Raw genomic sequence first — 12715 nt, forward strand, 5'->3', positions numbered from 1 at the left:
AAAGTATAGTAATAATAACAAAATAAAAATAAAATAAAAAATAAAAGAAATAAGAAAAGGAATTCTGTAGTTTCTGGGTTAAGAGTATACTGTAAGAAGACAAAGGAAGGCAGAAGCATGAAAACTGGTAAGGAGGCTAGTAAAATAATTTCAGTGTGAAATATTATAACATCATTTGAAGTATAAGTCATCTTGAAGTTTTTTTGTGTTTGTATTGTGATTTATTTTTATTTTTACATGGTTTCATGGAGAGTATTAACTCAAAATCATTGTCGTTGAGGTAGTATTTATGTTTAAGTAATGTTTATAATTAAATGCTGGGCTATTTAGTGTGTCACCAATGTGTTACTTATACCTGTAATATTTAATATTTATTGTGTTTTAGTTGATCCTGAAAACGTGTTTATTGGTCGCCACTTCATTATTGGGCTTTCCACAGTTACCTTTACTCTGCCTTTATCTTTGTACCGAAATATAGCGAAGCTTGGAAAGGTAATTTTTACATTTTAAATTGTCATAGAAAAGTACCTTGTTGCCTGCAGTAATCTACTGTCTACTTGACAAAGTTCTTAATTACAGTATTCATCTTTAGTCTCTTCTAGTTTACTTAATGGTTATGCTAGAGTAAACTGTGTTCGAATCATTAGTTTGTGAGAACTGATGGTTAAATAGTTGATGAGTATGAACTAAATATATTCTTCCTTTTTCTTTTTTAAGGTAGATACCCTGATGTCAGACAACACATTTTAAATTTAGAAAATATAAATAACTATATTTAAAGCAAATCTAATTTATTGGAAAAGTGTTCCATCTTTTGTGTAGGTAGTTTAAACAATTTAAAATTAAGAAGTAACAATGAATCACTTCAATGGCTTAAAATATATTTATTTGTAAATTACAATGTCTACTGTGCTTATTTTTCATCCAGTGAATTTAATTTTCAAGGTGTTGATTGGTCAATTTTTGAGAATTTTGCCAATATTTATGATTCATATTACTAAAGAGGAATACTGAACTCTTCTAATGAAAACAACTAAATAATTATTCAGTTCACTACAGATGCTCATTTGCACTTACTCTCAAGGAATATTTGTATTTTACCCAAAATATTATTGGTACTATGTCTGCGTAACGTCAAACATTCTGACAAGATTTTTTTTAAAGAGTTATTTATATAATATTTTTATATTCTATTTTGAAAAATCCAACATTTGACTGAATTTTACTTTTCACTGTGATGTTTGATGTTGTGTATCCAGTTATGAAGTTCATCCTTCCAGGTAGAGCTGAGGGTAGACATAATATTTCAGAGTATTCTGACCATCCCTAATAGCCATCCGGAAACAAACAAGTCTGTATCAAAACACGCTTTTTTGTGAATTATATAAAATGTTTGAACTATTTTCCGTTTCACATATTCAGTGTACACATAGATGTTATCTTCTGAGCAGAGAGTGAGGCGTTCATAAAAGGAAGACTATTAACATTCTGTCATATTATTAATACCTGGGCATTTTTTCCTAAATCCCCCTTAAAAGTGTCATATTGCGTTAGCTAAATAAATCGCTCAATGAGCAAAGAAGAGTGGTTAGGAGCCCTAATCTGCAGTCAGGCTGCTTGTATCTGAGGTCCCTCTCTGCCACATTCCAGCTGTGTCACCTTGGGGATGTTGTTTAATCTCTCTCTCCCTCAGAAGATAAGCCAATTCATAATAGAAACTTCTTTCTAGTTAAAAATTAACAACTTAGAAAACAAGGTTAATGAGACTCACATAAATTACAAGCAGTTTTATATTTATTTTTTCTTATCAGAGAAAGGATCCATAATGTGCTTGTTCATTTAAAAAAATTAAGACTAGACACACAAACCTAGCATAATGAGTGCACAGGGCACAGACATACACAGACCAGTTTATATTTTAACCAGTTGACATAATGACAGAACAGACAGGAAGAAGCAAAACAGGCCTAGAAACATAGAGCAAAGGGCACAACCATGTAGGAAAAGTAGAGCTGAAGAGCAGAGAGGAAAAAACTGAGGTACCCCTCCTCAAAAAAAAAAATAAATAAAAGTAAAAATAAGAAAAGGAGGGAGAGGAATGTATGTGGTGTTGAAAGAAAGAGAGTAAGACAAGTAGAAGCAGCAATTATAGATAGTAAAAAGGCACATGTCAACACTAAAATAGGACTTGAAGAAAAAAGGAAACATAATTTCACTTTTACTTTTATAAGCTAAAATCACCAGTTTTATATGCCATGCAGGAGCCACTAAAATTTTTCAAAGCCGTATTGCATGGTGATGACAGTCATATGTAATACTTGCTCACCTACTTGGGGTGGGTGCGGGGACCAACACTATGATCTGATAAGAAGTTACCTGCCTGAGATTATCAACACCAAGCTTCGAGAATAACCTACTAAAGAATTAGGCAGAAAAATCTATATGTAAGTTTACCCAATTAAAAACGAGAAAGACTTAACATTTAAAATAAAATAATTTCTGTCCTAAACTGGCAATATCCTTGTATTTTCTTTGACAGGTCTCCCTCATCTCTGCAGGTTTAACAACTCTGATTCTTGGAATTGTAATGGCGAGGGCAATTTCATTGGGTCCACACGTGTAAGTTTTGTTGTTATATTTGTTAGTCTTTGGTTTATAGCCTTCACATAGATATTTAGAGGGCATAGATGCAGAAATATAAAGTAACCATGGTATCAGAAACATCATTTATCTTTGGTATTTGACAAAATGAGGTAAAATAATTACAGGTCACTAAACATGCATTTTTCATTTGGACCCTACAAGGCTGGTAGAATTAAACCAGGTTTACTTATTATTTTAATGGCTGAAACAATTAGAATAAGAAATAATTAGAATTAGAATAAGAAAGGAATTTTGAATAGTTGAAAAGAGAAACAAAGTTTCATTAATTTAGACTGAAATAAGAAGAATAAAGGACATAGTGGATGTTTTTATCCATTAAACAAAATGTGAACACTTTGAAAACCACCCTTTATTCTCTTCTGATTATTTTCCTTAATTATTTTGTGTTAAAATACTCCATTTGTGAACTAAAGATAAAAACTGATAGTGGTATTTGTTTCTTTTTACTGTTATTATTTGGTCAGGTAAAATGTTGACAAATTGGTGTTAGTTCCCCCAATTTTAAAAATGTTACTCATTCATGAAATTTAAAAGTGTGTGTATTGTTAATCTAAACTACACTGTGTGTATGCTTTGCTTATACAGTACATTCCCCAGATATGGACTGGGCAGTTTATAGTCACGGTCCCAAGAAAATGCTAGAATGAAACCAGCTTAGATAGGCTTTAAACACTGAATTTGGTTTCCACGATTCACAATAAATATTAGTTGAATAAATAAATAATACATTAAGGAGTTTCCAGGGTATCTTAAATGTTTTCTCTAAGCAAGACAAAGAAAAATTAATTTAAGATGTAATATTTAGCACAGTGCAAGGAATACTGGGTTTTTAATGAATGACATCTGTAAGACAAAACGTAAAAGGAAACCTAATGAATAGCCCTAATTGTTAATGCAGTGGCCAAGGTAATTTATGTTTTCTCATTGATTAATTGTTGCTCTGCAAAATTAATTCATTTTCCACTGATGGGCTTCTTAGTTTATCAGGAAAATACCAAAAAAAAAAAAAAAAAAAAGGCCTCAGGCTCATTGGGGAAAAGCGTGAAATATCTATTAAATATCCTGTCAAAGTGCATTTGATATAGCCTTTTCTTTGAAAAAGCAAATGCCTGTTTTTAAAGGATTGAAGTAAAGGAGAGAAAGCATAAATATCTGTAATGTTTATTTTTTTTCTTCAAATAATTTAATCCTGATTCACAGTTGTATTGGTCATCTCAGAATAACAAAAAAAAAAAAAACTTAAACCAAGTAATGTTAAATGACAGAAATGTATTTTCTCAGAGTTCTGAAGGCTGGAAGTCAGAGATCTGGGTGCCAGCATGATAGGATTCTGTGAGGGCCATCTTCCTGCCTTGTTGAGGGCAGTCTTCCTGCTGTGTTCTCACATGGCAGAGCGAGACAGCAAGATCTCAGGTGTCTTTTCTTATAAGGGCACCAGTCCCGTATTGAGGGCTCTACCCTTCCCTCATGCACTTATCTAACCCTAATTATCTCTCAAAGTCTCCCAAAGGTCTCAACTGCAAATGCCAGCGCAGTGAGAGTTAAGGCTTCAACATGTAAATTTGGAGGGACACAATTCAATTCATAGCATTAGTGGTTTTTTTGTTTTGTTTTCTTTTTACCTTTTTTTAGAGACAGCGTCTCATTCTGTCACCCAGACTGGAGTGCAATGGTGCAATCATAGCTCACTGCAACCTTGAACTCCTGGGTTCAAGCAGTCTTCCTGCCTTACCCTTCTGTGTAGCTGGGACTGCAGGCATGTGCCATCACACTCGGCTAATTTTTTCTTTTTTTTCTTTTTTTTTGTAGAGATAGAGTCTCACTATGTTGCCCAGGCCAACCTCAAACAATCCTGCCTCAGCCCCAGGAAGTGCTGGGATTAACAGGTGTGAGCCACCATGCCTGGCCTACATTAGTGGTTTTGAAATGCCCCTCTTTCTCTTCAATATGGCCATTTATTCATTCACTTTAGTAAACACTTACTGACTTTCCATTGTTTCCAGTGATTGTGTTGTGCCCTGAGAGAAAAAGCAGAGAGGCCTGAATTAGCACCTGCTGCCAATTATTCACAATCAACAATGGAGAAAGGGCTTATATTAAAACCAAAAAAAAAAAAAGGAAGAAAAATCCATGACAGTACAAGGTGATAAGTGCAAAGCAGAAGCAGGAAAGGGAAGCAGAGACAGTGCCAAAGTAGAAGGTGCTTAATGATCTATCCCCATCAGGGAAGGTTTCATGGAGGAAGAAAAATATGATCTGTGTGTTTTAAAAGATGAATTGCAATTTTTCCAGATACATAGAGGGTGTGAGTCTGTATGCATTACAGACTCAGGGAAAAGTATGTATAAAAGCACAAAAACATATACTTAATTCTACCGATATTTATTTACTGATTCTACTGATATTTATTTACGTTGGTATTGTATTCAGCTCTGGTTCTTAAAGCTGAATTCACAGTAACAGAAAGCTAATAAGTATATTAAACAGAATACTATAAATGATAATTTGGGCTGAAAGTTTTAATTGTGTAAGACCAAACTGTTTTAATTGGTACTTTTTATTATAAAAAGTGTTTACAGGGAAAAATCATTGGGTCATAATAAAAGTTCTTATAGGTTTGCTAAATATAGTATTATGAGGCAATATTGCGGGGGAAATATAGCTAACGTAGGAAGTAAATTAATCCTCAGTTGCACCATGGGAGAACAGTGTAAAGCAATGATTCTCAACACTTGTTTCACATAAGAATCATCTGAGTAACTTTAGAAAATACTGATGCCAGAGCCCCCCACCTGTAGAGATTCTGAAGGAATTAATCTAGGGGGCAGGCAATTGGATTCATTATTTCGCTGTTGGGGATTCTATGAACAAAGATTCTAAAACCTCTTGGTTTAAAGAGATTAAAATCATGAGTACATATTTTTAACTGATACATTGTTTCTAAAATTAAACCAGAGATTTTGTTATTTTAGCTACTGTTTTGTGATTATTTTTCATGATGCATTCTCTGCTTGTTTTTTTCAGTATTTTTTATGTACAAAATATCATGTGAAATACTGTCATGAATACATAGAGAAAATATCTCTGCTTTCAAGGGGCTCGCAGTTTAGTGAAGACAAAGCTATACAAATGACTATCATATAGGCAGTGTACCTTGATATAGAGAAAAAAGAAAGGGCAGTCCACTTCCTGGTGGGGCTCAATGAACTAATTTTTATGGCCAAAGAGCTATTTAGTTCTGTTGTCAACAAAATGTGGCCTACATCTGTCTGACCTTCCTCTAGTAGCGATACAATATTTTATATGAGCCTTTGAAATTTAATAACAAGGATTATTTACTTAACTCTTTCAATATTTAGATGTTAAAGAAGTATGTTTTTTAATACTGTGCCACCTTTTATGTCTGTTTGAATACTACTGCAAACAACTTCTGTTCATCCTGATTTACAATCAGGCTAATCAAATCCCAAGTTCAGGAGTTGGCATGGTAGCTAGTCAGGCAGGCTTCTTTCTGAAAATATGACAGCGATGAATGCTTGTAATCCATAAAACATGAGAAATTCAATACTCCATGTGTAGTTTTCTTCATTTTCGGTTCAGATGAGTGATCAGAAAACCTGTGTTTTCTTCATAGGTCTTTTAAAGTGGTGTTTGAAAAAGATCTTTAAACCCACCATCAGAAAAGGGGAAGGTCTGTAATGGCTACTGGTATTGACCTTGTTACTATGGAAACACCATTTTAGTGGTTATGTTTTAAAAATAAAACACAATTCAGTTTTCTTTTCCATAAGTCATAGGGCCATAAATTCTGCTTTTTGATATGATTTCAAATATCTCACAGTCCAATGACTTTCAGGTTTTTTGGAAATTATGTTCAGTTTTATTGTATTTTCTAACCTTTTGCTTTCTAAAAACTGAGGTGGTGAGGAAATTTAATTGCTTTTCAGAAAGTGTGCTAATATAAAAATGCAATAACAGTTCTCCCATTTTTTTTAGCTAGAATCAGAGGCATTATCACTGTTAAAACAAAAAAGCCTTCATTTAATGCCTTATTAATATTCAATTCTTTACATTCAGAATGGAAATTATAATATGCAGTCCAAATTTACAACTATTTTCCCCTCATATGACATCTTTCTTTTAGCATTTTAATCGTGTAGTATTCTAAACAAAATTCCAAAAAGCGAGTCCATACCTTAGGCATTTATACATATAAAATGTGTCTTCCACGAAGATCTCAATGCACACTAGTTTCCTTAACCCTTATACATTCAAACCCTGAATTCTGCTGTTTTATGCTACACATAAAGAAGAAGCAGAGGAGGTTAAGAAAAGGATTTTTAAAAATGGGTAAAGACAGAGGAAGGCTACATATTTAAGGAAATAAATGATTCATTCTGACAAATATTAGCTACTGAACTTTTCTTTTAAGGGCACGGGTACGTGTGCAGGTTTGTTATATAGGTAAATTTGTATCATGGAGGTGTGTTGGATCGATTATTTCATCGTCTAGGTATTAAGCATAGTACTCATTAGTTTTCTTTCCTGATCTTGTTCTTTCTCCCAACTTCCACCCTCTGATAAGTCCCAGTGTGTGTTGTTCCCCTCTCTGTGTCCATGTGTTGTGATCTTTTAGCTCCCACTTATAAGTAAGAATACATGTTCTTTACTTTTCTTTTCCTGCATTAGTTTGCTAAGGATAATGGCTTCCAGCTCAATCCATGTTCCTGCAGAGGACATGATCTTTTTTATGGCTGCATAGTATTCCATGGTGTACATGTACCACATTTTCTTTATCCAGTCTGCCATTGATGGACATTTAGGTTGATTCTATGTCTTTGCTATTGTGACTAGTGCTGCAATGAACATAACACATTTACATGTTTTTATGAGAAAACAATTTATATTCTTTTGGTATATACTCAGTAATGGGATAGATGGGTCAAATGGTAGCTCTGCTTTTCAGATCTTTGAGGAATCACCACACTGTCTTCCACAATGGTTGAACTAATTTTACACTCCCACCAATGGTGTATAGTGTTACTTTTTCTCTGCAATCTTGCCAGCAGCTGTCATTTTTTTGATTTTTCCATTAATAGCCATTCTGACTGGTGTGAGATGATATGTCGCTGTGGTTTTGATTTGCATTTCTCTAATGATCATTGATGCTGAGTTTTTTTCATATGAATGTTGGTCACATGTATGTCTTTTGAAGAGTGTTCATGTCCTTTGCCTACTTTTTAATGGTTTTTTTTTCTTGTAAATTTGTTTAACTTCCTTATAAGATGCTGTGTATTAGACCTTTGTCAGATGCATAGTTTGCAGAAATTTACTGCTATTCTATAGGTTGTCTGTTCACTTTGCTGATTGTTTCTTTTGCTGTGCAGATGCTCTTTAGGTCAAGTAGATCCTATTTGTCAATTTTTGCTTTTGTTGCAATTGCCTTTGGCATTTTCGTCATGAAATATTTGCCCATTCCTATGTCCGGAATGGTATTGCCTAGGGTGTCTTCCAGGGATTTCATAGTTTTGAGTTACATTTAAGTCTTTAATCTATCTTGAGCTAATTTTTGTATATGGTATAAGAAAGGGGTCCAGTTTCGATCTTCTGCATTTGGCTAGCTAGTTATCCCAGTATCATTTATTGAATAAGGAGTCCTTTCACCATTGCTTGTTTCTGTCAGATTTGTCAAAGATCAGATAGTTGTAGATGTGCAACCCTGATTCTGGGCTTTTTATTCTGTTCCATTGATCTATGTGTTTGTTTTTGTATCAGAACCATGCTGTTTTGGTTACTGTAGCCCTTTAGTGTAGTTTGAAGTTGGGTAGCGTGATGCCTCTGGTTTTGTTCTTTTTGCCTAGGATTGCCTTGGCTATTCAGGCTTTTTTTGGTCCCATGTGAATTTTAAAATAGTTTTTTCTAGTTCTGTGAAGAATGTCATTGGCAGTTTAATAGGAATAACATTGAATCTGTAAATTGCCTTGGGCAATGTGACCATTTTAATGATATTGATTCTTCCTATCCATAAACATGGAATTTCTTTTCCATTTGTTTGTATCATCTCTGATTTTTGTGTGTGTGTGGCAGTTGTGAATGGGATTGCCTTCCTGATTTGGCACTCTGCTTGACTGTTGTTGGTATATAGGAGTGCTAGTGATTTTTATACATTGATTTTGTATCCTGAGGCTTTGCTGAAGTTGTTTATCGGCTTATCTTTTTTTGGCTGAGACTGTGGGGTTTTCTAGATATAGGATAATGTCATTTGCAAATAAGGATAGTTTGACTTCCTCTCTACCTATTTGCATGCCCTTTATTTCTTTCTCTTGCCTGATTGCTCTGGCCAGGACTTCCAGTACTATGTTGAATAGGAGTGGTGAGACAGGGCATCCTTATCTTATGCTGGTTTTCAAGTGGAATGCTTCCAGCTTTTGCCCATTGAGTATGATGTTGGCTGTGGTTTAGTCACAGATGGCTTTTATTATTTTGAGGTATGTTCCTTCAATTCCTAGTTTATTAAGAGTTTTTAATGTGAAGGGGTGTTGAATTTTATCAAAACTCTTTTTGGTGTTTATTGAGATAATCATATCGTTTTTGTCTTTAGTTCTCTTTATGTGATGAATCACATTTACTGATTTGCATATATTGAACCAACCTTGCATCCCAGGGATAAAGCCTACTTGATTGTGGTGGATAAACATTCTGATGTGCTACTGGATTTGGTTTGTCAATATTTTGTTGAGTATTTTTGCATTGATGTTCACCAAAGATATTGGCCTGAAGTTTTTTTTGTTGATGTTGTTTCTCTGCCAGATTTTGGTGTCAGGATGATGTTGGTCTCATAGAGTAAATTAGGAAGGAGTCCCTCCTCCTCAGTTTTTTGGAACAGCTTCAGCAGGAAGGTACCAACTCTTCTTTGTACATCTGGTGGAATTCAGCTGTGAATGTCTCTAGTCCTGGGCTTATTTTGTTGGTAGGCTATTTATTATTGATTCAATTTCAGAGCTCATTATTGGTCTCTTCAGGGATTCAATTTCTTCCTGGTTCAGTCTTGGGAGGGTGTATGTATCTAGGAATGTATCCATTTCTTCTACAGTTTCTAGTTTATGTGCATGGAGGTGTTCATAATATTCTCTGATTGTTATTTTATTTCTGTGGGGTCAGTGGTAATATTCCCCTTGTCGTTTTGAATTGTATTTATTTGGATCTTCTCTCTTTTCATCTTTATTAGTCTAGCTGGCTGTCTATCTATTTTTTGAATTTTAAAAAAACCAGCTCCTGGATTCATTGATCTTTTGAATGTTTTTTGTGTCTCAAATCCTTCAGTTCAGCTCTGATTTTGGTTATTTCTTGTCTTCTGCTAGCTTTGGGGTTAACTGTCTCGTGGTTCTTTAGTTCTTTTACTTGTAATGTTTGGTTGTTAAATTGAGGTCTAACTTTTTGGTGTGGAGCCACCGAATTTTTTGATGATGTATAAATTGTCATCCTTTATGTTGCAAATGTAAACAAGCACAGAACCTTGACTGGTTGAAGCAAAAGAGAATTTACTCCCTTAACTGTAAGTTCAAGATTAGTCCTATTATTAGGATTATTAGTATGCTTGGATTTAAGAGCTCAATTAATGAAATCAGACATCGTCTCTCTTTTACCATCTCTTGCTTGTACTTCCTGTTTTGACTCTAGTTTCTGAAAGCTTTTCTCCCTGACAAGATGGTGGCAGCAATCTCAACCTACATCAATTCCAGTTCAAATCCATAGAAAGAGAAAGAATTTTCTCTTTTAAGGTACCTACAACCTCACTCACAGAATTAGTTCTGATTGGCTCTAACAAAGATATATGAGGATTATAGACCCTATCATCATGGCCTATATTGAGTTGTTTGCCTTTAGGTTACATGCCCACACCTGGATCTAGGGATAGGATGAACCCAACTAAAGCACTTGAAATAAAAATAGGGAAAAGGGTGTCCCAAAGGACAGTGATGCCAGCAGAAGGGGGAGTAGCCATTGCAGGGTGCAAACTACATATGTCCACTTCAGTGATGGGAATTTCAATCAAATGATGTGGGTGGAAGCCAGGTTAGAGAAAATTAAGATATAAGTGAGTGATAGGAAAGTGAATTTGGAATATCCTTCCTCCAATTTCCCCCTTCCCTGCCCTTCTCTTCTTCTTTTATGAAGAACATCTATGAATGAAAGTAACATGGTGAAACAGTGGCTTGAGAGAGTAAGAGCTCTAAAAAAGTACCATCTTTATCATGGAATATATTGGACATGTGACATAGACTAAGCCAAAACATAGAACCCAAAGTCCTCCATGAAATGATGAAAGGCTAGACTTTTGGATACAGTTAGGGTGATCTTGGAGAGCAGTTAAAATAATAACTGTCCTTTTGAAACAATAGGATAAGAATATAAGGAGTAAATTGTGAACACATTCTAAAGATCAGTGAAGGGAATTTGAGTATTCATGCCTGATAACCTATATTTTTTCAAAGATGAGATGATTATCAGAGAGTGCGGTAAATAGGAGTAGGTTCACAACATGAATATTCTGGTTGGTTAAATTTCCTATTGGTCTCACCATAGGAAGTGAGAAGGATCTACACATAGAAATAAAATAATAATGTATTTGTTAAATTATCTTTAGTTATATTCTGTGTGTTTTCTTCTATGTGTATTTTCTGTCTCTCACTATATTGTAAGCACTATGAAAAGGGAGATTACATTTGCTTTGTTCACACTATATACCCATTACTCAGCAAAGTGCCTAACAAAGAATTAGAATTCAGCCAAGAATTGCTGAATCATCAATTGGATGCATGAATGAATCCATGTGCCTTCTGGTTTTAGTTCATTCAACTTGGGATTTAACTGACAAAAATTTTGAAGTAATCAGACAAGAAAACATTGTCTTGAGACAAATAAAAATTTCATACAAACACTGTCAAAGAAAATTTGCCTAAGGCTACTTTGATGCTAGTAACATTTGCTAACCAATTTGCTAAAACACCATTTGACTCCAGGCTCTGCAGCACTCACTGTTAGAACTATTGGTATGTTTTACCAGGAAGATTGCCTACATGAAAGAATGCATAGAACTATTGCTTTATCTGAGTCTACATAAAAATAGGAAAGATATTTGCAAGATAATATGTGCTCAGGGAGGATTAGTCCAGTCCCTGTGTTAGTGGAACTGGAGGAACAGCCTAGGCTGCTCAATATTAAGTACTTATTTCACTCACCGTTAGTTATTTTATAAATGGAATCCATCCATAAATGGATGAACCTGTTCTTTGAACCAATAACATTTTATTAAATGTAAAACTGATGCCAGTCACTCTTCCAGGTACTGGGACTATCAGATGAAGAAAGCACAGTCCTTGACCTCAATCCCTATAGTTTGTGGAACAAACTTATGAAAGACAATCTCAATATAATAAGTAATAGAATTATGAGTAAGTGCTATGGAAACAGAGGAAGGACCCTTAGCCCAACCTGTGCAGGAAGGTAATATTTCAGGATAAGAAAATACGTGGCTTTTTGCTTTAAAAAGTAAACAGGCATAAGTTGAGTCAAAAAGGGACATGGGGGACGGGAAGTTGGTAGGGACGGGTTAGAAGATACTGTAGGCAGAAATATGTGTGAACCAGAGATGGGATACATATAACAGCAGACGGAGTTTGAAGTTCTAACACTAGGAAGAACTTGGAGAAGAGGGTTATTTTGCCATTGGCTGGGGGAGCTACCACATAAAAATAAAGGCCCTCATTTGATAATTTTCTCCAAAACTCTGTTTTTCACATTGTTTCTCAAATGCATTTTATCATAGTTTTAACAAGTGTCATATCTCCATATTATCTCTTTTGAAAAACTGCTGAAAGTGGTTCTGTACTTACTCAGTCTTTGTATGCTACAGTAAAAAAATACCACAGACTGGGTAATTTATAAAGAATAGAAATTTGTTTGTCACGGTTCTGGAGGCTGGGAAGTCCACGATCAAGGCACTGGCATTTGGTATCTGGTGAGAGCTGCTCTTTCTGCTCCCAAGATG

General features: G+C 34.8%; 1 protein-coding gene across 2 annotated transcripts in view; it reads left to right on the top strand.

The window, feature by feature from the left end:
• Positions 1-12715, top strand: part of SLC38A11 (solute carrier family 38 member 11) — a 58311-nt gene that overhangs the window by 15989 nt on the left and 29607 nt on the right. For both annotated transcript variants that reach the window (XM_033231271.1, XM_033231272.1), the window contains exons 6-7: positions 386-492; positions 2540-2619. In XM_033231271.1, coding sequence (XP_033087162.1) covers positions 386-492; positions 2540-2619 — 187 coding nt within the window. The remainder of the gene's footprint in view (positions 1-385; positions 493-2539; positions 2620-12715) is intronic.

The sequence above is a fragment of the Trachypithecus francoisi genome, unplaced genomic scaffold (genome assembly GCF_009764315.1).
Source record: "Trachypithecus francoisi isolate TF-2019V2 unplaced genomic scaffold, Tfra_2.0 Lachesis_group13, whole genome shotgun sequence".
NCBI lineage: Eukaryota > Metazoa > Chordata > Mammalia > Primates > Cercopithecidae > Trachypithecus > Trachypithecus francoisi.